This window comes from Carassius carassius, chromosome 16, assembly GCF_963082965.1.
Source record: "Carassius carassius chromosome 16, fCarCar2.1, whole genome shotgun sequence".
NCBI lineage: Eukaryota > Metazoa > Chordata > Actinopteri > Cypriniformes > Cyprinidae > Carassius > Carassius carassius.
The window spans coordinates 19,699,040-19,723,949 of NC_081770.1; the positions used below are offsets into that span (position 1 = coordinate 19,699,040).

A 24,910-nucleotide genomic window follows, 5' to 3' on the forward strand; every position below is an offset into this window, starting at 1 on the left:
ATGAACTTAGTTTTGAGACATAACATAGCCTTAATAATACAGTAATGTATGCATGCATTTATATATTATTATATTTTTTTCTTGCATAAGTATAATTAAATATATAAAACCTATTAAAAATGCTTAAATAAATAAACTTTACTATTAGAAACGTAATATTAAAACGTACTGTGGTTCCTAAAATGTAGAAAACCTTGAAGAAATATAAAGATTACATTTTTGAGCCAGTTTTAAATAAATAATATATAAGTTTTTAAGACCCTCTAGCATTAAGCAGAAGAACCGTTAACGCTTTTTAGCTCTAAAACAATTCCCATTGTAAAAGCCTCTCAGACTCTTATCCTTCCACACATAAATTAGACCTGGGTCAGTGGGGTGCATGCATGGACACACATACTCTTTATCCAATAGTCCACCTGCCTACAACCATTTCTTCTCCTCATCCCGAGCTTGAGGGCAAAATCAATTAAGACACAGCTGGTACCGAGAGCTTCTAGCCTACAAACCATCTGAGTGTATCTCCTAGGCTCCAGAGAGGGCGAAGGCAGAGGGCGGCTGGATCATCTCCACTTTGCCTGGAGTATAAAACACCCATGGCTGGATTAATGAGGTTTTAGATGCAGAGGAAACATGCTGGGATGAAAGCAGAGCTCCGCTGTATCAAAGCAACGCAGTGGTAGAACTGTCATAGATTCAAAGTGTCAGCGGACTTCAAGCAGGGAAAGCGTTGGCATGTCTAGACGCCCAATCCCAAAGATCACACGAGTCATACTTCTCTCATTAATACACCCAAACAATGTACACCTTCACAGTAGAATGCAAGAGTCAACTATTTTATAAGACAATTATTTTAGTGAATCAAAACAATACAGTGCAACCGATGTATTTTAATTCTCAAGTAAATGATTCTCTTGAGCGGTTCTTGTCAGTGAACTAAAAATAAACAGCTAGAATAGTGTAACTGAATTCCTAAACAAATGACTCTTACAAGCCAGTTCTAAGTGAATCAAAAGCATTCAGCATACTACCTGTCTTATTCTTGAATTAATAAATCTTGAGTCAGTTCATTTCAGTGAATCAAGAATAAACAGCACAACCAGTGTAATTTAATTCCCAAACAAATGACTATTATAAAGCGGTTCTTTTCAGAGAGCATAAGTACACAATAAGTACACAGCACAACCTGTCTGATTCCTGAATGACTGACTCTTATGAGCGGTTCTTTTCAGTGAATCCAAAATAAACAGCTTGACCAGTGTAATTCAGTTCCCACACAATGAAACAGCCTGAGTGAATCAAAATCACAGCACAACCAATGTAGTCTGATTCCTGAATGAATGATCCTTATGAGTGTTCCTTTTTAGTTAATCAAACATAAACAGCACGACCAATGTGACTCGATTCCCAAACAAATGACTCTTATGAACCAGTTTGAGTGAATCAAAAACACAGCGCAACCAGTGTAGCCCACCTCTTGAATGAATGATTCACATGAACAGTTCTTTTGAGTGAACCAAACATAAACAGCACGACCGGTCTAATTCAATTCCCAAACAAATGACTCTTATGCACAAGTCTGAGTGAATCAAAAACACACAGCGCAACCGGTGATTCCTGAAAGAATGATTCTAATGAGCAGTTCTTTTGAGTGAACCAAACACACTTAAAATCAGTGAACTAAAACTTCATTACTGTTAAACCTGTTACTATTTGTAAAATGTACTTTTAAACATTGAAATGTATTGAATATGCAATTCAGCAAAAATGAATATTCAAAAATAAATGATTTAAATCCAAAAGGAATTATTAGTACTTTTGCAGTCTTCGTTTAAATTTAAACTACTAAAAGAATCATTATTGGAACTTTTAAGCAACCAGAGTCAAGGAATCAGAATTCACATCCCACTTATTTGCATATTACATCAATGCATTAATTGCTCACCTAAAATGATCACAATCGGCCTGCAAATTGACAACACTGGTTCAAAGTAAATTACCCGCGTCCGAAATGAACTACAAATGCTACTGTAAACGGAGTAAACACCAAATGGACCACTGAGATGCACACACTACATGCTTCATGCTCGACTGGCTCCTCCAGACACACTTACCGACCAGCATCCCTCCTTTCCTCTGGAGACCAACAGTATTTTGGCAGCAGCGTTAGTAAAACAAGTGTCCTGAGAGCTGGCTGGACAGGAAGAGAGGCCACAAGAGACAAACAGGGCCAGTATTTTGTGCTGAAAACACTGTACAATACAGCTGAGGGCAGCCTAAGTCAGTCAACCCTGTCCATTTTGACATTGGCTTTTGAGCGTTTTCCACAGCTTCCGAGAGCCGGAGGGAAGATGCTTAGTTGGGTGTTGACCAGATTTATGTGTTCAATTTCAGCGGCTGCTGGGGCATTTGTAAATGACGTGCCAAATAAAATGCAAACAGTCCTCCCTTCCTTTATAAATGAGGACTCAAATGCAATCAACTATTTCACGGCCAAATGATCCATCCAGTGCTTTTTCATGGGATCTGAATCTAATAACACTGAGAGGAGAGAAAGATCAATACCACAGAGCAAGGACTCTCTTCCACAACTTCCCTCGGATGACATTTCATCACGCCGTGCTTCTGGCTTCAAATAACACTGATTGAAAATGTGAACGGATCTGACAGTGGCCGATTTGCAATGCATCAGCTGTCTGGGACGCAGCACCCTCCTGTGCTCGGGTTGTCTGCTCCTCCAAGCCTTCGCTCGAAGCCGTTAAAGTGCGTTTCTTCCATCTTGTCTGGGTATACAGTCATTGAACTGTTGGCTCGGCTGCTTTGTGCCAATTCAGAAAGTACAGAATTGGAGGAGACGTCTTTCAATGTATCAGCATGTTCTACAAATGTTTCTAGAATTCATTTCACACTTTTCTGTTTGAAACAGGTTATATAACTAACCACCTAAAACAGTTTCATCAGCACTTAATGTGGCCTCTATATAAATAAAGCTCACCATAGATTAGACATTATGTATATGTATTAGATAGAATGGAATAGAACCACACAACGATAGATAGATAGATAACTTTTCTGCCGTTTTCTGTAATTCCCTTGAAGATGAGGAATGTAGGAGAGTCCTGAAGATGTATGACAATGACAAGACAACCCTGACATTTCCACAAAGGATTACAATCGCTGCAGTCGTCGGCAATGAGATTCCATACGAGTGCATGAAATTCCAAGCTCTCCGAGACATTATTTTATTACTGTTTAACATTTGAATGATAAATTACACTCTTTCAGAGAGGCGTGTGTCCTGTTTCTGTTGATTGTCTTCATGGTAATTGCTTTGGCTGTGCGAGAATGGCTTTTTCAGCGCGGAGAGCTTTATGGAGTGCGCCCAGGAGTGGGATAATCAGCAAAATGGGAGCAGTTGATGAGCAAACAAAAATGAAACAATAATATATAAGCGTAAAAGGACGCAGCACTGCCAAGCCCTGGTAATCTTTTCCTCAAGTTGCTATTACTGAGGCAGCGGGCTGCAATAACACGCTTGCGGGAACAAAACACTCCTTCCTGAACACTGATGAAACAGAGTCGTCACTTTCCTAATAATGCCAACGTGATGGGTCCTGCAAATTGTCAGGTTTTCGGCAGAGTTTCATTTCGTTTCATCATAACTTTGCGTCAGGTTCGGGATTGTGTTTGCGATAAAAATGAATAAATACATCTAAATTAAGTAATCATAAAAGTGAAAAGTGATTAAATATTTTGGACAATTGTTATGGTATTTGCTTGAAGGATATATAAATAAATAGTTGTTATTTAACAAATGAATAAGATGGATTGAAGGGAAGGATTGCAATGCAATAATGTCAACACAATGGGAGCCGGTCACCCGCTGGGAGCCGAGAGGTATAAATGACGACCGGCATTCACATGCGTCAATAGCACTCGGACATTTCTTCATTTAAAGGATCCCAGACCGCTGACAGCGACTGGCATGCCAAAAGATTGATACATTCAGTAGCTCAAACCACATGGGTGTGCTTCAACAAATAAAAGCCATTCAGTTATTGATAGTTTTGAGTCAAACATAGATATCCATAGACAAGTAAGGTTTACTGCTGTTATAAAAGTTGATTAAGGTTAAAAGCACCAGAGACCGTAGTCAAATGTGCTCTGAAACATCTAGGTGCAAAGTCACGAAACAGTTGAACATTTCAGCGCAAAAACTGCATCCTATTCACATAACGCCTAAAATACAAGCCTCTATGTAAATAAAGTTCACAGTATATAGATAGATAGATAGATAGATAGATAGATAGATAGATAGATAGATAGATAGATAGATAGATAGATAGATAGATAGGATAGATAGATAGCTGGATGATTTATTGTGATGGTCTGGTTGGAGTTTAAAGTGCTGGGGTTTCGGCTGGGGGCAGCATCTTAGTGAGCTGAAGTCAGGCACTGTCCAAGCCACTGCTGACAGGGCTAGTGCCACATCTCGGGGAGCGTTGCAGAAGCTAATGAGCAGAGGTGTCACAACATTTCAGACTGTTGCTTCTCAGATCTGACAGCGCCTCTGTGTTCTCTCTCTGGTGTGGGGAGGTCAAACTTGCTCTCAAAGCTGTCTTCAAACACAGAACGAGAGAGTGGGGGGAGAGGAAGGAACAGAGAAACGCAAGAGGAATGGAGTGAGATGCAGTGATGAAGATTTCCCCCCGACTAGATCAGGTTCTCTAGGTGGCCTGAGGGGTGACGTAGCCAAGGATAGATTTTGTAAACCCCTCTAACCCTGGCTGTGATGCAGTCCACACAGTTTGGGGGATCATGTGGGAATGAGGAGATCTGGTATATTTCTTCAGGTGGGGAATCTTCACAACACACACTGAAAACCCAACAAAGCTCTAATCAATGTGTGAGATCAGATCTTGCTGTCTGACTGGGATATAAATAGAGACGTGTGCAAACAAAAAAAAGTCACCTCTTGTTTCCCTCAAAATCAATCAGATATCAGCAGACGGATGAATCAGGGATCAGAAGAATAGGATCAAGGAAGCCATGTAGCACAAATGTTCTCAATCCTGCTCCCGGGGGTCCCGCAGCGCTGCACATTTTGCATAACTTTCTTATCTAACACTCGCTTCAGCTGGCCAATAGAGTGCTCCGAGTTCACATGACTTTTACATGTTAATCACACACACGCAAACTCAGCTGACTCTGATGGAATTATACATTAGCATGTTGCTAAACTAAAAGCGAAAAAAAAAACAGTTATAAACAGACAGTTACAGATAGATGGATAGACAGACAGACAGTTAGACAGGGAACCAGACAGACAGATGGACAATTAGGTAGACAGATAGGTAGAATTGATGAACAGACGGATAGACTGATAAGTGGATAGATGAGTAGACAGCAGGGTTGTGAATCTTTAGGTAGACAGCGATTTGATTGGATTTGATTCGATTCACAGGTTTTCGATTCGATTCAAGAAAGTTTTTAATTCAAGTAAGTTATAATTCAGAACAATTCAATTCGATTTGATTAACGATTTGATTCTGCATTCTTTAAATGCATTCACAGGATTATCGAAATGCTTCCCCTAAATTCTTTAAATGCTTAGTCAGGGGGCAAATTATACAGCAGCCTTTATTACATTTTACATTTATGCATTTAGCAGAAGCTTTTATCCAAAGCAACTTACAGTGCATTCAGGCTAACAGTTTTGACCTAACATGTGCTCCCTGGGAATCGAACACACAACCTTGCGCTGCTAACGCAATGCTCTACCAATTGAGCTAAAGGAACACTTTATGGTTAGAGAACTGTAGGTTATAGAAAAAACCCCACTTTTGTCCATTGTTAGATGATAGTTTAAAGGGGTGGTTGAGTGGGGTTTTTTGAGTCTTGATTGTATTAATGGTATGCAGTCTAACATTAATTTTGATACAGATGATAAACAGACAGATGGATAGAAAGGTAGACAGACAGATGGATAGACAGACAAATGATACATAGATGGACAGGCAGTCAGACAGATGGATAGAAAGACAGCTATAAAGACAGTCAGACAGATGATAGAAAGGCAGCAAGACTGACGGATATATCAGAATATGGACACATGGACAGAAAAACGGATAGACAGGATAGAAGGATAGATAGACAGACAGACAGATGGATAGAAGGACAGGTAGACAGACAGATTGATGGATGGATAGAAAGACAGACACACAGACAGACAGGCAGCTAATCACTATGCAGTGGAGCTTAGCAGTCCTTTAGCAATAACATTAGCATCTCTGTTCTTCTACATGGACATCTGTGATAAGTGTTTGTGATTTAACACAGAGCGGTGTCAAAGCTCAAAGCACTGGCACACATTCACGTGATAGCCGTCCCGGTGAAGCTGAGATAAGAGAACCCCCCACCACCCCCCCACCCCCCCATAATTCATTTCCAGAACTCATTCCCAGGACAACACGTCCATCCACCTGCCACAGCGATAAGAGGCTCCAACACCCAGACACTGACTTCACAGGAAATCAATTTGTCCCCAAATGTACAGTAAATGACTGGGCTTTACAAATTCTGTTCCCATCCTACTGCGGAGGAGCAGCACATGGACGATGACTGACATCGCTGAATCAGCATCCAATCACAGGCCAGCACACATCATTTCATTCCCTCATCAGCCAAGTGCACACTACGTACACTACAGCACTCACGCTCATCGCTCTGGCCTGTGCACATATAAAGACTTTTTCTTTTTTTTTCTTGTTTTGTTAGATTTTATTCTACCTCTCCATCCTCGTTTGTATCCTGTCTTCTTAACTGTCTTGTCTAATAATAAAAAGGCAAGTGATTTACACTGCATTGGCTGGAATGTCATATTCACAGCTTACTAGATTACTTAATGCACTGCTGGTTATATTGTTTACTTTTGCTGCTATAAGGCCAATAAAACTAGGTTGACATCTAAATATTTTATTTGCACAAGTATAATGTATAAAATGCAGATTTATTGTATCTCATTTTTGTTTTGTTTTTAATTCATAATTCATATTCTATTTTTATCAATCATATAGTTCATATTTTATCTAATTTTAGTGTTTAATGTCCAGTGTGGTTAATTTAGTAAATGTTTTTTTTTCAAACAAGTAATAAATGCTGTTCTGCAATGTTGTTTCCAGTGTTTACTTTCTTTTTTATGTGTTTAACAAATTCTTTACTTGTGAAAAAAGAAATATAATAGGACTACAGAATAAAAAAAGTTTTGATATTTAGAGTATAATTTATTATAATATTTTGTATGAATTAGGCTATATATTATGTATTTCTACTAAGGTTATTTTGATTTTTCATATTTGATTTTTTTTTTTACTTTATTTTGTTTTTCCATTTTATTTCAATAGATTGGATTTTTTTTAAAATAATTTATACACAATAAATAATAATTGAAAAATGCTCTGTGCTGTTGGTTGGGTAACCTTACTTTTTAATTCCTGTTTTTAACTATTTATTCATTTTTGAAAAAATTACTGTAACAGAATAATAAATGTTGTTCTGCATTGCTGGCCGCATTCTTGACTTTATATATATAAAAAAAATATGTATTTGTAAAAAAAACGAATAATGTTAATTTTTAAAGAATAACTGGGTATTATAATTTTTTTATTTTAATTTTTATAATTGAACAAATTGTTGACAGTTTAAGGTTGCCATATTTTAGATTTATTTCATTTTATTTTTTCATTAAAGGTCAACATATTTCTTTAAAAAAGGATTTTAAAATTATTTTAGTAATTGCTTTGTTTTTTTTATTACACACAAATAATAACTATATATTTAATATATATAATATTTACTAAGTAAAAATAACTGTATTCTAGATATTGATGTGAGCCCCAAAAAAAGCATAGAGTTCCAGCAGTTATAATCCCCAAATATCGATTTATTATCTGACTAGTTGAAAAATGACTTGAAAAATTAAAGGGATGACCAGTTTCAGTATGGAAATGTAAAAGTTTGGCTTTAGCTGCTGTGAACTGAAGTAATGTGGCAGTCCATGACTTTATGGACAGCAGGTGTATACAACTTCTGTGATCGCCTGCTGAGCCAAACTCATAAAAGCTCGTTAATCTCCAAATCTGTGTTTTCTTTTGCTCCGCCCCCTGCTGCCACGTTGGGCTGCCAACCAGGCCGCCCTCTACCTGTTTTTGCCAACATTAGTCTGACGGAGCAGATGGACCTGAGGTTGTTTGTGCGTGCCGGTCCTTTTCGACAGCCCCAGGGTGCAGGGAGCCACACACCCCGTTGTCAGCAAATGAAGAATGATTGTCAATGATTTGTTGATCACTTCTCCATGCAGGATGGAATGTGCCAAGGGATGATTTAATGAGCCACTGGTGGCGGGCGGGGCGATCATCCCGTGTAAAGAGCAGCCGTGCACAGGGGGAATGGCTTGCCCACATAGAAATCAATCAAGAGGCACACCGATGTGCGAGATGCTGCAGTGGGCTGGGGTTTTCTCTCGGGAAATGTCCCAGAAGAAAGTTGCTCTCTAGGGTTGTAGGGCAAAAATATTGATAGGGCAAACTTCATTCATGTTTTAGATGCAATTACTGAGCCTGATATCACGAAACAGAGGGCTGCTAAAAGGATTATTTAGATTTTGCATGTAATAAAAAATAAATATTATAAATTAAATAAATCTGTCAATTTTAATATTCTATAATAACGCATCAAATTACATTTGACAAATATAAATGTAACATACTCCCATCAATTACATTTGAAAAATAGTTTTAATACATCTGTCCATCCATTAGAAAATGAAGAAATCATAGGAATAAATATATAGTTATTAAATTAAAAGTAATTGCAACTTTATATCCACAATTCTGTGTTCAGACATATTAATTCACAATTGTGAGAAAAAAGTCAGTATTGTGCTAATAAAATATATAAGTAATTATAAAGTAACAAGTATATAAGTAATTATTGAATTACAAATATTATTGTAAAAATTGTTTAAAATTACATTTGCATGTATTCATTAAAATTAATGAAAAATCGTAACAATTATAATAATATATTAACCATCAGCAACACTTTTTGTTAATTCTAAAAACCAAAAAATTATATATAAAACTATAATGCTATTAATAAAATATGCTAATAATAGCAATAATTCCTGCGTGCTTGCAATATGTGTAGAGGGACCAAACAAAGCCATGGAGGAAATGCATACGAGGTTAAGGGTGGAGAAAATATATGGTAGTCTGGTGGAGGCAAATGCAATGTATTAGGAGAAAAAGGCTTGGGGGTCCAAAAGGGCTGCTTTCACTCCATATTGGAAGTGCATTGCAATTTTCATACAGCTTTTCTGGCAAATAACAACAGGCCAGAGGGGACAGGGGTTCAGGGAGCAGCACTGAAAAAGAGAATGGAGGAGTAAAGTGAAAAAGAGAGATGGAAAATGTGAGATGGTATATAACGTGTCTCTCTCTCTGTGTGTGTGTGTGTGTGTGTGTGTATATATATACTGTACATATATATATAGTATTTAATACTTTATGGTAGTAGAGTATTAAAATATGTGAAACATTTTTTAGTATGGTGTATTATAAGGACCTGGTGAAACTCCAGATCCATCCAATGAAAACGTGAACCTTTCAAGTATATTATTGGATGAGATTAAATTGCTTCTCAGACTAAACATATCGACTGCTTGCAACAAAGTGAATGAGTATTGACTCATATGGGTGTGCTTCGGTCCGACTGCATTATGTGTGCACTGTAAAACTGTATCTGCGCTGTTCAGCTAGGACAGAAACATCATCTACTTTCCCTGAAGGCTGAATAAATATGACGGCCGGCATTTATATTTGGCTTTTCAATTGTTTTATTGCACTGCACAAGCTCCCAATCCCCATTTGCAGCAGTTGTGACCCATTGACTCGTTGAGTCTCCTCCACACTCATTTGTTGATCTGAGCTTTGCTTATTTGACGGACCTTTAACTCTGGAATGTAGAAACTAGAATAGAGAGATACCATTATCCACCATCATCACCATAATCTTTATTTTTACTGAGAGAATAATATCTAAAACATGCTGCAAATCACAACAGTATGTAAATGGCATATTTACATTATACAGCTCAATAAACCACATTCTTGTATGGAATAGTTTTGTAGGGAATCCCACCAGAATGGCTCATCAAAAAATGCTATTGTCATTTTCTCTTTACAAACATCCAGTTTTACAAACTGAGAGATGAATCAAAGTTGTTATTGTTTATGGTAATTGACTGCATTTAGTCAACAAAAGTGTATTTTGAACTTAAAACATTCATTTGAAGACAAAATTGTATAACTGTAAATGTATTTCTGTCCATTCGAAGTTCAGAATACGATGGCAAACTCCTTTAACTCGCAATATGTCCGGAAAGAGGATTTTCTCTCATGCTTGAGAACAGTTAAGGATAGCAATCCAAACCCGTCAAGGTATTTCTGCACCATTTTGTGTCTCAAATGAATGTGTAAACTCTTCAAGCGTTCCTTAAATTATTAAACATCACTAAACTCGGGATGCGTCTCAATCCAGTCCATGTATCTCCTGGAGCGGGAGCCCCGTGGAGATTGATGGACAACCTCGTCTGGCTGTTGTTGGCATTTGGTGCATCTAAAGAAAGTGATCTTGTCCCTGCCGCGAGCCTCTTTGCTCTTTCTCATAAATGTTTCAATTGCCCAGCAGATGCGCGGTCAATAAATTATGCACGGATACTAAATGCCTCTTTCCAAATTGCTGAGCACAACCTGAGTCCCAAAGGACGGAGTCCAAGGATATCATGTTGCAGTGTCATGTACCAACAGTACATATTTTGTTCCTAAGACAGACAGCAAGAGATGCAATGTGGTGGCTAGGGTATTGCTATGTGGTTTCTAGGATGTTTCGTGTGGTTGCTGTAGGCCTAAGCCCAAAAGAGACCACTTTTAAGTCTCTATGATATTATGGTTTGTAGATATGGCTTAGAGTTTCTTGTACAATATAAGTCTATGGAATATGTGCCTGGATTCTCCACCAATTGTTACGCTGTCCAAACCTTTTTAAAACTACATCTTTCCTCAATAAACCACCCAATCTGAGGTACAATATTATTCATGTTTGCAGCACAGCAGGGCAAGGCTAGTCCTAGCACACAGCGGTATTGAATTTGAATACCAAAAAGGAAATCAAAGAACAATTTCCATACATAATTCCTCCTCCTTTCATAAGACAACACATTGACTGCAGAGATCAAGGGTTAGGTTAGTACAAAATGTGGTCAAGATTTTGCAGTAATATGCAATTAACCTTTTGTCTTTTGCTGTAATTAATATTACACACACCGCTAATGTAGAATGCTCCATAGGAAAAGCCAATTACTAAATCACCTAAAGGAACTTTCGACGTCCAAAAGTGTCGGAATTACATAAACATGATTTGTTTTCTTCCGAATGCCGAATGAAATGAACCCCCCAAGACTGTGCAGAATAGTATAAAATAAGTCAAATCTATAGATGGGTTATTAGTGTACATGCCGCTTAGCATCATACTGTTTAGCATAATTCACATATTGACTGTGCAGTTAGCTTGTGAAAAGATTGATAATGAGACCCGGGATAATGGAGCTTCGCTAACCTTTGACCTTTCCACCATAACACACCTTGGACCTTTGACACCCAGACGCCTCTCCGTAATGACACCTTATTATAGCATCAGCTGTCTTTTAACTTATGAGCATAAAAGCAGTGCAATTTTTTATTTTATTTTTTACAATTAAAAGGTAAAAGTTAAATATAAAGAAAGATAAATGTATATGCACAGATTTTTGGTTTGATGTTCGGTTTGGTCAGATTTTGTCCTCATCCTTTCATATTTTTCCGCCCTAAATTGGTAGTCAAAGACTGTAATTGTTGAAAGGAGGTAAGATGGTCTCAAATCCCACCCACTCTGTACATACATCGGTCAAACACTAGGTAGCTCTTTTATTATCAAATTTAACCTTTCACTGATTTCTCTGGAACCGTACGAGCTTGAATCAATTCCTTGAGATATCCTTTAAAACTGTTGGTCATTGTCAGTTTTAAAATGTTACCGCCATTTGGATTTAAATTTTATTTAAATAAAAGCACATATTTTGTTGTGTTTCTTCTATAGACCATCATGGCTAATATTTATCAGAATAATTCTGATTCGTCATTTCATTTTGCATTGATTCATCATTTAGTTTCGACATCAACTTCATAAGTCCATGAATTCTGGGTAATCGGCCATTATGAAACATCTACAAAACTTATTGCCAATTATACAAGTTATGGGTGGTTTCTAGGTCCTTTTCTGCAAGTTTGATCATGTATGTGTCTAAAACTTGAAAAACCACTACTCATGTAGGAGTAATAGTAATGGTACTAATAATAACATGTCCTCTTTTCATGATTCACTCCAATTCAGAAGGATCAAACTTACATTATTACTGAGAAATACACCGCATTATGGATTTTACCTGCTTTCTGAAGACTGTCATTTCATGTTCTCTTCAAGTGATTAAAGTTCTAGCTGCTCCATATATATTATTCCTGTCTCTTTTCTACCGCTTTATCCCTCTCTCCTTTTTTTTCTCTCCACAGCATAGCCTTGCCCTCCTGTTCAGAGTGTGCTCTCATTTTCTCAAAACCTTTCCAACCTCCAGCCCAGCTCTCCTTATACCTGTTCCTGTTCTTGTCTGACAGAGAAGAATGAGCTGTGTGCAGCCCTGTCAGTCAATGCAGCCATTTCCCGTACATGCCACCTCGCAGTTTGCTGTCAGGTCTCTCTACTTCTGTAAACCACCTGCAGTGCTACTCATATCGACTACACCAGGAGTTTCCTAATTTTGCAGTCAGCTGAATACCCTACAGCCTAAAGGATTTACCTGTACCACTTTTTAAATATATATTATAAAATTATTTTAAATAATAAAAAAGTAACACATTTGCATGTTTAACTGTGAAAATTAGTTGATTTATTATTTGATGAATTATTATTATTATTAATTGTTATTTCTAATACAAAAATAATTTACTAATAATATATTATTAATTTTATTAGTAACAGCAACATAGACAACAACAAAAGCTACTATTACTAGTAGAAATATTCCTATTAAAAAAAACTGTAAAAGTGACAAAAGGTGAAATACAACTGATAACAACAACAAAAATATATTTTTTAGTATATTATGTTTATTTACCTCGGCACTGGTATTTTTATTAAATTTCCCTAACCTACAGTTCCTTTATAACCTCTGACCAAAATGATGACATCTGATCAAGACGCTGGTAAATTCAATTTATGGTGGACATTGTTGGTCTTAGTCTTGCTAATAATCCTATTAATAGGTTTTACATCAAGGGTCAAAGGAATAACCCTCAAAAGAGACGCTCGCATTGGTTTTATATCCATTTTAGCTATGCGCATAAATTCTGCACTTCTAGAGCAGCAGTGGGCTCCTTCAAACATCCCTGACCTCTTTTGTCCTGACCCCGACCCCTCTCTTAATCCACTTACCGATCTCGCAGCTCTCTCCCGAAAAGCCCTGAGGGCAAAGGCAACTGTACCCCTCCCCCTCGGTCAAACAGCTTCCACCATGCAGGCACGGGTTGGTCTGGCAGGGATCATCTTCTGCTGTAGAGGGAGAACGGGAAAAAAAACACATTTTACAGCCAGATTCGAACCTAAATTTCCAATATGAGCACCAAGGCTCAATGTTTGCATCGTATGAGCGCCCAACCCAAGTTTGGGCCCCACTCATGAAACACGAGCAGAAATCTAACACTTTCTAGACTGAAAACGGAGCCTGAACGTTTGACTTTCAACAAGGTGAGAGATTAGCACAAGTTTGATGTCATCCGCCGTTCATCATGACAGATGCTCCACAGGGAAGGACAATGCGATTCCCCATGTCCGCCACTGATGATCCCCAGCCTTCATAAATTATCTGATCATCGCCTAGAGTAGCAGTGCTCACTTTCGTCTATTTTTATGGCACATTACCATACCGTTCCCGGGTCATAAACACACTTTATTTCTATGAGCTACGACTCTTGAAAAACCTGTACGGCGAAATGCTTCGGGGTGTGGTGATATATGGAAAATCTCACAGATTAAGCCATAATTGCATCAATTTACGGACAGGGAACCTTTACAAAGGACGTCGGCACACAACTTGCTCTGGAAATTGATTAAGTACTGCTTTATAATCCGTTTCCAACCACGAAACGCAATCTGACAGTGCATCAAACACACCACGTCTCCTCTGGTATAATTCCAAACACGCAATTATTTACAGCAGGGGAGATAAATCGCAAAACAGCCTCGCAACACACGCCGCCATGTGCGTTCGACTTCCCACATCTTATCGAGTCTTACTTTGTTACAGGCCTTGGGAGCTCTTCAATTGAAATTAACTGTACTATGTTTCTTGTCTGTTGTGACAGCTTGTTTAATTTCTCTCCTCTAACGGATTCTTCTTGAAGCGCACAATCCCTTATGAAAACAAAAAGTACACATGCAATGATACACGAGCAGAGTATGAAAGCAGATTAAAGGCAAGGTTTGCGGTTGTGCTCTGTAGCTACTGTACTGCGCTTGCATTTGTCTATTTTATTTGTATTTACAGACAGAATTCAGCTCATTCAAAGCTTACCAAAACCATGTTGAAGCTAAATATTCATCCGCCCATTGCTTTTTATATATAAATTATTCATTTTTGAAACCGGCTCAAGGCCTTGCTCGCAATGCAAAGTGACAAAAATGAAACCAAGACTACATAAGATTCACATGTACACAAAAACGAAATACAAAGAACTCCATGAAGTTAATAGTTTGGACACAGTGAATACGTCACGTTTTGCAGTCAATTGTTCTTTTAGTCCAAAGACAACAGCCAGCAGAAACCCCCAGCTGGATGGCTGAGATTGACAAGTATATGACACATGAGTTACTGCTGCTTCATAGCCTGAAAGAGTGGTTAAACATTCCCCATGAGTTCTCGAAGCCGGCTCGGCTCAACAAGAGGCAGCTGGGCTATTGTGCATTCTACACGCAGGGCACGATCACATAAAGATCCGCATTGACCAATTTTAATGAACGACGCCCAAACCGGAGACTCCTCTTGCACACAACTCCACAACAGTGACAGAGTTCAAGGGCTCCTCGTCATCATTGTGATGAAATGAACTCTTCAGCACCCACACGAGGGCTTTTTCATCCCAAATCCCGTCAAACTGATCATTTTCTGAGAGGATGGAGAGCTCTTGTCAATAAGCTGGTAACGGTGCAGGGGAAAAAGAAATTCAGGTCCCAAACAATTAGTCACGACGTAGGCCATTTCCTGCACAGATCGCTAGTCTCGACGGAGATTGAGCTTCCCTAAGCTGAGGATAATATGAAAATACCTCAATAAATGGTTTGAGTTGTAAATGCATGTGGTTATTAAGGCCACATATGTTAACTTTATTCATCCCAAAAAGAATTATGATAGCATGGAAAATTTCAGAGTTTTTTGATGCACAAGTGAGCAAGCAATCCTAGACAGAGGAACCTCGAAACTAATTCAAAATAGGACAAAGAGAACACTTAAAAGAAAAGATGTGAGCATTTTCCAAGTGTAAATGGAATGCGAACACTCAGTCGGACAGTTATATGATCGATCGAGGCATATTAAGATGTTCCCGCTCTCTTTCATCCCTGTACTATTTCTGTCAATAAAAAGAAATGAAAATGGAAATGAAAATGATAAAACAAAATAGTTACAAACCGTGACATAAAAAAGGGACAATTAAAATAAAAAAAAACAATTATTAATATGTAACAAAAATAAAATACATTTGAAATAAAATAGTAAAAATTATTAATTAGAATTAAACAAAATAATAATATTAAACCATTTATAAAACAATTTTTAAAGTTTCTGTAAGTAAAAAGAAAATGATAATTAACAATAATTAAACAGTGAAAAATAAAGTATATAATGTAATAACATAAAAATAGTACAAATGTGGCAAAAACGTTAAATAAAATTAGGAACATTATTAAAAACATTAATAATAACTGAAATGTTTCTGTCAATAAAGTGACCATAAAAAATGACAAATGGGTTCATTGAAATGAAATTATTAAAAATAATAAAAATAAAAACAGTAAAAAGTGACAAAAGTAAAAACAAAAAATATATATAATTAATTAAAATAAAGTAAATATTACTACTTCTAATAAATCAATTTTGCAAAGTTTAAATAAAAATGACTGGAGAATGTTTTCAATCAAATACTAAAGGCTTCATTGTAAATGCTTGTGAAACTGACTAGTAATTTCTGAGTGAAAATGATTTCTTTCAGTGATAGTGATCTGATCAATCAAGACGCATGGAGTAGCTTTTTACGTGAGCTGAATGAGTAAAAGGGTGGATAAGCAACCACAACAAAGAAAACAACAGAACACGGATGAAAGCAATAGCAGTTAAAAGCCTTTTCCGTTTCGTGCCATTGGCTTATGATTAATTACACACCGAGCTTAAAATAATTCCTTCTTCCCCAATTCTGTCTCTTTTTATTTCTCTATGACTTTCTCACTAAAGTCCACGCACTGTTCATGGTCTCAGTGGACCCTGAACCGAGCTCGTCCTGTGATGCAAACGACTGCGCAGATCAACACTACAAACAATATAAGTGGATAATAGTCATTTGTCATGATAAACACTTGATTACTAAAGAGCTTCAATACATCAAGTGCCTGCATTGCAACTTCTACTAAATAGCATCTCATTTGCACAGCTTTTTTGAGGAATCAATCAAAAAGACTCATAAATGTGCTTGTAACTCATGAGTCACTTGTTTGAGCGACTAGCTCTAACCCACAATCTCACTATGTACTGAACCAAACAGAACCAAAAACAAGTCTGCTTGTAAAAACTGCAAGATTTAACAGCTAGAAGAGCGACTGACCTCCAAAGCAGATGCCAAACCAGTAAAATGTGATCTTTTTATTCAGCCGCTATCTCTCAAAAACACAGTCCATGGCCATGAGGGACAGTCTCTAGGGAAATAAAATACTAATACAGTGCTTCACCACCCAGACTCTTAAGTGTAAAGACTCCCTTCTCTCATAAACAAGCTGTTTACGATGCTACGCTTAGGCTCTTGTTAAGGGAGAAATACTTGACTACTGAAAGACTTCATCGCAGTAAGATCCAATCAAACCCTCTGAGATCTTTACACTTGAAAACAACAGATGAAAATGATAGTGGCTGACCTGCACAAATAAATCTCTCTGTAGGAATAAAGTGTTGTGGGAACTCGTGTCCACTGCTACACGGTGATGTTTTGCTAACAAGCCCTGAACTTGTACAAAAGTTTGTAGAGACAAACTGTGGCCTGGCCTTTTATGGTACCTCAGTCAGTCGGCGGCCATCTTGAAAATGCCTCCAAGCAGGTGGAAATTTAGCAAAGGTTAAAATCTCCAAAACTTTTGGTCAAGATTAAACTGAGCTTATTTAGTTTAAATGTTCTACTTTACAGTTAAAGCGATAGTTCACCATAAAATGAAAATGACCCCATGATTTACTCACCCTCAAGCCATCCTGTGTGTATACGACTTTTTTTTTTTACTTCAGACGAATACAGTCAGAGTTTTATTAAAAATGGCAGTGAATGGGGGATGAGATTTTGAAGCTCAAAAAAAGTGCATCCATCCATCATAACACGACTCAACAATCCATACTGAAGTGATGTGTTTGTATAAGAAAAATATCCATATTTAAAACCTTATAAACCGTAATCTCTAGCTTCCGCTAACTGCCGTGCACATGTTCATGAGAGAATGACGTTCCAGCGGATGACGGAGGACATAGGCGTAGCGTAAACTCCGGTGAGAGACTGCTAGTACACTTTGGTCGAAGCAAGATGGTGATGATTCTTTTTCTACAAAAAATGTTTTTAAAACTAAATAATTTGGTTCAAGTGTTTATAGTTTTATTAAGTCTCCAAAGGCGCTATAAACTGAATTACTATATATTCTATCATAACTGTACAATATAATCATATTGTAAATGGGAAAAAATTTCATATATTTCAACAAACTTGCCATCAAAACAGACATTGAATCCATTGTGTTTACATTGTTTTCTCAGGTTCCTGGAAACCTGTGGCTTAAAGAAATTCCTGAGTTTCCCACTTGTAATAACAACTTTGAGGTGGTGTTTAATTCGTATTACGATCTTTTGTCTTAATTCGAATGTACTGTTAAATTTCTACAGCCGCCATATGCTATAGTTTCTCTCATTTGTTAATTTTCCTCACCCTTACAATGTCTTTGGTTGAAAATTGTCAAATTTTCACACTATTTGCAGGGATAGCTCACCCCAAAAATTAAAATTGTCTACATTTACTCATTCTGAAGTTTGTCCCCATTGACTTCGACAGTATGGAAAGAAAAAATAATAATAAGTCAATGGGGACCAGAAACTATTTGGTTACCCACATTCCTCAAAATATCTTCTTTCTTCTTTGTGTTAAACAGAAGAAAGAAACTCCTGCAGGTTTGGGAAAAAAAAAAAAAAGGGTAAACGATGAGAAAATTATGTTTTAATAATATATTTCATATCAGAACTCAAATGGAAGAAACAATCATAAATTAAGCTTCTTTAGGTCAAATCATGCTAAAAACATGCATCCAGTAAATGTACATGCAGACAAACTTTCTCAGAAAAGCATTTGGCTTTTGTAAATGTAAGGTGGGACTGTGCATTTCTGGAGCATTACAGATGTTTCTATTAATTTTTAAGATGTTTTTGTAAGTGGTCCATGTCCATGGTTGAAGCTTGAAATAATCATACAGCATACAGATTTTGGAAACTACACTCGATTACGTGTAAATCAACCAACACTCAGAAATCAAAATTATACCAGATTTTCTGCATTTAAGCTGTCCCAGTTTTTACCACTATCGCTTTACAGGAACTGTTGCTGTGAATAAAACCGCTGTGGGTGGTGCGTCATTAAGTAAATTAAACGCTACAATTAGTCACAATACAAACAAGCGCTTTGCAAATGCGAGAAAAGACACAAATGCACAGCATTCAGAGGTGAATTACAGATTTTCTCATCTAAATTAGTTTATCATGGTTCTTGCAATGAAGTTTATATGTGACACATCCTTTGAGCCTTGAAGGTCAAACCACCAGTGCTCATCCTTCACTGAATGTGAGGTTGCAATTACTGTGGAGGTAAGCTGAGTGTGCACCTTGGGAAACCGAGGCCTATTTCTACTGCAACACAGATAACTCTGCATCCCTGTGGACCACAGCAATCTACTGGCACAGAGCAAGCAGTGATTTAATGTTGCTGGAAGAATAAAGCTGAGGAAGGCTAGAGTTACCGTTTACCACCGGCAGGATGACGTAACTTGCGCTACAGAGGAGCAAATTCAGATAGCACTTAGCGTTTGCTGGAGAAACAGAGAGAGAGTCTGTAGAAATGTGCAAAACTGGGTTAAGGGAATCAAATTCAATCATCTATTCACTTCTGTGGCATAATTAGCTAGCAAGTTCAGTTGATGGCCTAAAAGGTTGGAGGTTGAGCCATCAACTGAAATGTTTTAATCTTAATCAAATCAAAGAGACTGTGATAAAGACTCAGTTCTGTTCATGGCTTCTAAAGCAATACCAAGAACACTGATTGGAAATAAAGGAACAGTTTACTCAAAAATGAAAATTAGCTGAAAATGTACTCAGTCTCAAGCCATCCAAGATGTAGATGAGTACAGATTATATAGGAACAGATATATAAATTTAGCTTTACATCACTTGCTTATCAATCGATCCTCTGCAGTGAATGGGTGCTGTCAAAATAAGAGTCCAAACAGCTGATAAAGAAATTACGATAATCCACAAGTAATCCATACAACTCCAGTCTAGCAAGCATCATGTATTATTTCGCTTGTAAACAGTGCTTGATCTGTGTATATTTCTCTCCTGATTCAGACAATACAGCTTTTCACTGGAGAAATAAATGAAAATGTAGCTTTTTGCTTTATAAAATGTTAATTGATGGACTGTAGTCGTGTGGAATATTGTGATGTCTGGACTCTTATTCTGACGGCACCTATTTACTTTTGTTCCCATGAAGAAAGAAACTAATCTATATTTGTTATGGCCTGAGGGTGAGTAAATTATCAGCAAATTTTCCAGTTTTTTTTTTTTTTTGGAAAGCTATTCCTTTAAGCAGACCAAGCTACAAGCTACTCATAACTTTTAGTAATTAAAACCACAGTTAAGTTACTCTTATTAGCTACAAATTATAATTATACTGAAGCAACTTGTGGCAATATGACTACAATAAATCTCACTGCACAAAAACACTAGCTAGAAAAAGGAATTATAGCATCTGAAAACACAAATGAATCATAAAAATAAGAGTTGACACTACGTCAAAACACCATGATGTTCTCTTATAAAAAAATACAAATCCTGCTTTTTTTAGACCTGAGAAGTCAAGAAACGAAAAAGAGACAATTCAAAGCGCTCAGAGGCACATAATCCTCAAACACTTAAAACCTACAATTTCAAGTCAGATTTCAGATAGAAATGCACTAAACTTCATCCTAGCAACGAAAATCCCAAAATAATCCTGACATTGAACAACCCGGCATTCCAATAATATCCCCATCTTGACATACCTCAGCACTACAATGAAAAGATTAAAGCCTGTCGGTGTCACACGCATCCTGAGATTAGCATAAATAACTGAAAATGGCACTTTAAACACCCCTATTAATAGGTTTAATGTTAAAACAAAACTATAATGTACAAGAGTTTGGTGCAATGGACAAGAGCCGATTTAATCTCCCTATGAATATGAAATATGGAAGAAACAAGGGGAAGAGAGAGAGAGAGAGAGAGAGAAAGAAAGAGAGAGAGAGAGAGAGAGAGAGAAAAAAAGAGAAAGAGAGAAGAGCGTCTGTGCTATTGTTAGTGCCTGGAGAGTCTGACACACAGTTAATGGTTGAAGCTCCTCCATGCTTTAGGCTTCAGGCTGCTAGGCACATCAACAGTCCTTATTGTTCCCGCCTCTTCTCCCCTTCTTTCATTTTCTCGTTCCATCTCCTGCCTGTCTGTGCTGATGTGCCCTGCTGAACATAATTTGATGTCGCTGAGGTTGTATCTGAAGAGTCTTCTAATAAATCTGCTGTTGTTTATGCACAAAACGCATTTGCAAGCTTAAAGTGGAATAAGAAGGGTCTATACTGAATATGGAGTCACTCCTCTCCTGAGTGATTCTGTTTGAGTTATTTATGGGCAGTTGGGGAAAGTTACTTTTAAAAGTAATGCATTACAATGTTGTGTTACTTCCTAAAAATGTAACTAATTATGTTACTTGGGTACTTTTTATGGAAAGTAATGCGCTACGTTACTTTTGCTGTAAGTCAATAAATGGGAGAACAAAGTAACAAGCATTACTCATTCTAAAAAGTAATTTAGATACTCAAAAAAAGTAATCCGATTACGTAACTCACGTCATAAATATGCATTACCCCCAACAATGCTTATAAGAGTGAGATCCAAATTAACAGCTTTCTTTCTTACCAACTTGAAATCACTGATTGCACGGATTGCTATTTACATGACAAAATAATGACTAGAAATAAACAATTTTGCCATCAAAAGACTTCATTAGCAAAATCTTGAAGGCAAAAAGGTCCATTGCGTATTGTCAATAATGTACATTGTAAAAAATTACTGTGATTTTAACGATAGAAAACTGTGAAAATGCTACAGTACAAACCTGTTAAATGGTTAACGGAAATTTCCAGGGATAAACCATAAACTGACGTTCCCAGAATTCTCTGCGCTACATTTCAAACTTTGTTTGGGTTTTTTCCTTTGAAATAACTTCTTATTTTTTTCTTATCCGTTATGTTTATTTGGGTTGCAAGTTTCATATATTACAATGTTGTTAAATTAATGTTTATTGGATATTCCGTTTAATGAGTCTCATGATTATGGTGTTTAGTGCTTGTGTGAATGACACTGTGCACCTTCTATGTATCTTATTATTTAAAAGCTGCTTGTGATGGGCTTTGGTTCATCACGTGACTTTCTCATCACCACCTGCTTTTGGTGTTTATCAGTGTATTACAAAGGTACAAAACAGATTTCAGTACTTCAGTAGGTTGGTATATTAACAATATATCAGTTAATGAAATTACAGTATTTAACTGTAAATTTAAATTTAATCGTAAAACCATACCATATTTTTTTTACGGTAGAATTTTGGCAACCACAGCTGCCATTTTTTTACTGTAAATTTTACGGATTCTTTTTAACACTGTAGATGTGTGCAGTCACTTTCAAATAAAATGCATGGAAATATGCCAAAAACAGCTAATTTTACAACATTGAAAAAACAAACAACCAAAAAAAAAAACAATGAGCCTTATGACGATTGTTAAGGGGTTTTAATCTTTTTAATAACTTGACGAAAATATGACAATAATAATGCATTTATTTTATTTTTTATTTTCATGGCGCCTTTCAGAACATCCAAGGTCACCTTACAAGCAATATACAGGTCACTGCATAAGACAAAACAAACAACAAAACAAACAGCATATACATAAAAAGTGGATTTAAGTCTCAATAAAAATATTATAAAAAAGCCTGTATAAAAAGATATGTCTTAAGACGCTTTGTAAAAGTCAACAAGCAATCGCTATTGCGAACATCGAGGGGAAGAGAGTTCCATAGGCGGGGGGCAACATAACTAAAAGATCTGGCACCCATAGTAGTAAGTCGAATCCGAGGTACTGCAAGAGAAATTAAAGATGAAGATCTAAGTGCACGTGAAGGAGTATAAACCTGGAGAAGTTGAGTAAGGTATTGTGGTGCAAGATTATGAAGTGCCTTATAAGTGAGTAGCAAGATTTTGAATTCAACTCTATATTTTACTGGAAGCCAGTGCAATTGCTGGAGAACTGGAGAAATGTGATCAGTATAAGGTGTTCTAGAGAGAACACGAGCTGCAGAATTCTGAACCAATTGAAGCTTATGCAGCAATTTGGAGGGAATACCTGTAAGAAGAGCATTGCAGTAGTCTATACGTGAGGTGACTAGTGCATGAATGAGAACTGCAGTATTATTATTTGAAAGAAATGGACGTAGACGATTAATATTGCGCAAATGGAAGTATGCAATCCGTGTGATATTATTAATCTGAGCTTTAAAAGATAGTGTGCTATCCATGATGACACCCAAACTTTTAACCTGAGAGGAAGGACAGATTGCAGTATTATCAATGTGTAAAGAGAAACAATTAGATTTAGACACAGCAGATCTAGTGCCAACAAGCAGAGCCTCAGTTTTATTGCCATTTAATTTCAAGAAGTTCGCTGAAAGCCAGTCTTTAATTTCAGCTAAACAGCTTGACAAAGATGGTGGAGGAAAAGAACCGGTAGGTTTGGCGGACAGGTAAAGTTGGGTGTCATCCGCATAACAGTGAAAATTAATACCATATTTCCTTAAAATATCACCAAGAGGGAGCATATGTATAATGAAGAGAAGCGGGCCCAAAACAGAACCCTGGGGAACACCAGCGGTGACTGTAGATAGTCTTGAACTAAAACCTTTTAATTGAATACGCTGACTGCGTCCAGATAGATATGAACTAAAACCAAGACAGAGCAGTGCCAGTAATACCAATGGAAACTAATCTGTCAAGAAGTATGTTATGTGAGACAGTATCAAAGGTATGAACAGTATCCAGATAGATATGAACTAAAACCAAGACAGAGCAGTGCCAGTAATACCAATGGAAACTAATCTGTCAAGAAGTATGTTATGTGAGACAATATGCCATTTTGGTCAGAGTAAAACTTACTACAATGAATAATTATGACTTAAAGAAATATTGACTAAATTTAAACAAAACTGTCATTAGCAAAATTTTGCAAACAAAAAAGATCCATTGCCTATAGCCAATAATATAGCCTGTGTGACTACTTCGAAGCAGTTGCAAAAATGTCTTGGGAAATGTTTCACCCTTACATACATAAAATTCCTGATTGCATAGCTTCCTTTTAAAATGACCGGATTTCACCAATAAAAATTTGCAGTACCAATGTAAAACAAACAAAATAAACTGAACAAAAGCAAACTAAATAAACTGAATAAAATCAAATGTGCAACATAACAATACAAAGCATTTTATTAAAAAAAAAATAATACTTTTGACGAAATGACAAAATGCCATTTTAGTTACAGTAAAACAAAAATCCCTTGTGAAATTCCAGTGGAATTATGTGGATTTATACTGAAATTCAAACCGAAAAAAGAAAATCTGAACACACTTTAAAACAAACAACCCCCCTCCAAAAAAGTTAGCATGTTACTCACATAGCAGTGTGTCCATATGCAGATATGGCTTCTTGTCTTGCGTGCACAGGCGTTATAAAGCACATTAAATGCTGGGACACATTCTCTCTCAAAGGGGTAGGGGAGAATAAAATGCCATTCTGCTAAAATAAGCATCTCAGTAGGGTGTGGAGAGAGTCAGAGCTGTCTGGTCTATTCAGCTCCAGCAAGATACAGCCCAGTCGGCAGGGAACCTGAAGCAACACGTATAATCAGATAGAAGAGGATACTTCATCACCGTGTTCCGGACTCAATCCAGGTCAGCGGTGCACACTCCACAGTGCTGACAATGAGGCCGTAGTATATCAGGAACATCAGACTTTCAGTTTAATTTCCGACCTGGCAGAACTCGCACCGTGTTTATGAAAAATGCTGAGCACGGGATGATGGAAGTAAGATGAGTTTACGTTTACATTTACAAAACAGCTTATGA

At 37.0% G+C, this 24,910-nt stretch overlaps 1 protein-coding gene across 3 annotated transcripts in view; it reads right to left on the reverse strand.

Moving 5' to 3' along the window:
* Nucleotides 1-24,910, reverse strand: part of LOC132159829 (neurocan core protein-like) — a 127,759-nt gene that overhangs the window by 30,955 nt on the left and 71,894 nt on the right. Inside the window, exons 9-10 of one of the 3 annotated variants that reach the window (XM_059569454.1) lie at nt 13,581-13,697; nt 9,190-9,421 (exon numbers count right to left, since the gene is read on the reverse strand). In XM_059569454.1, the coding sequence (XP_059425437.1) occupies nt 9,243-9,421; nt 13,581-13,697 (296 nt within the window). In that variant the 3' untranslated portion in view covers nt 9,190-9,242. Of the gene's footprint in view, nt 1-9,189; nt 9,422-13,580; nt 13,698-24,910 lie in introns of those variants that run through there. The other 2 variants (XM_059569453.1, XM_059569452.1) reach the window with 2 other exon arrangements.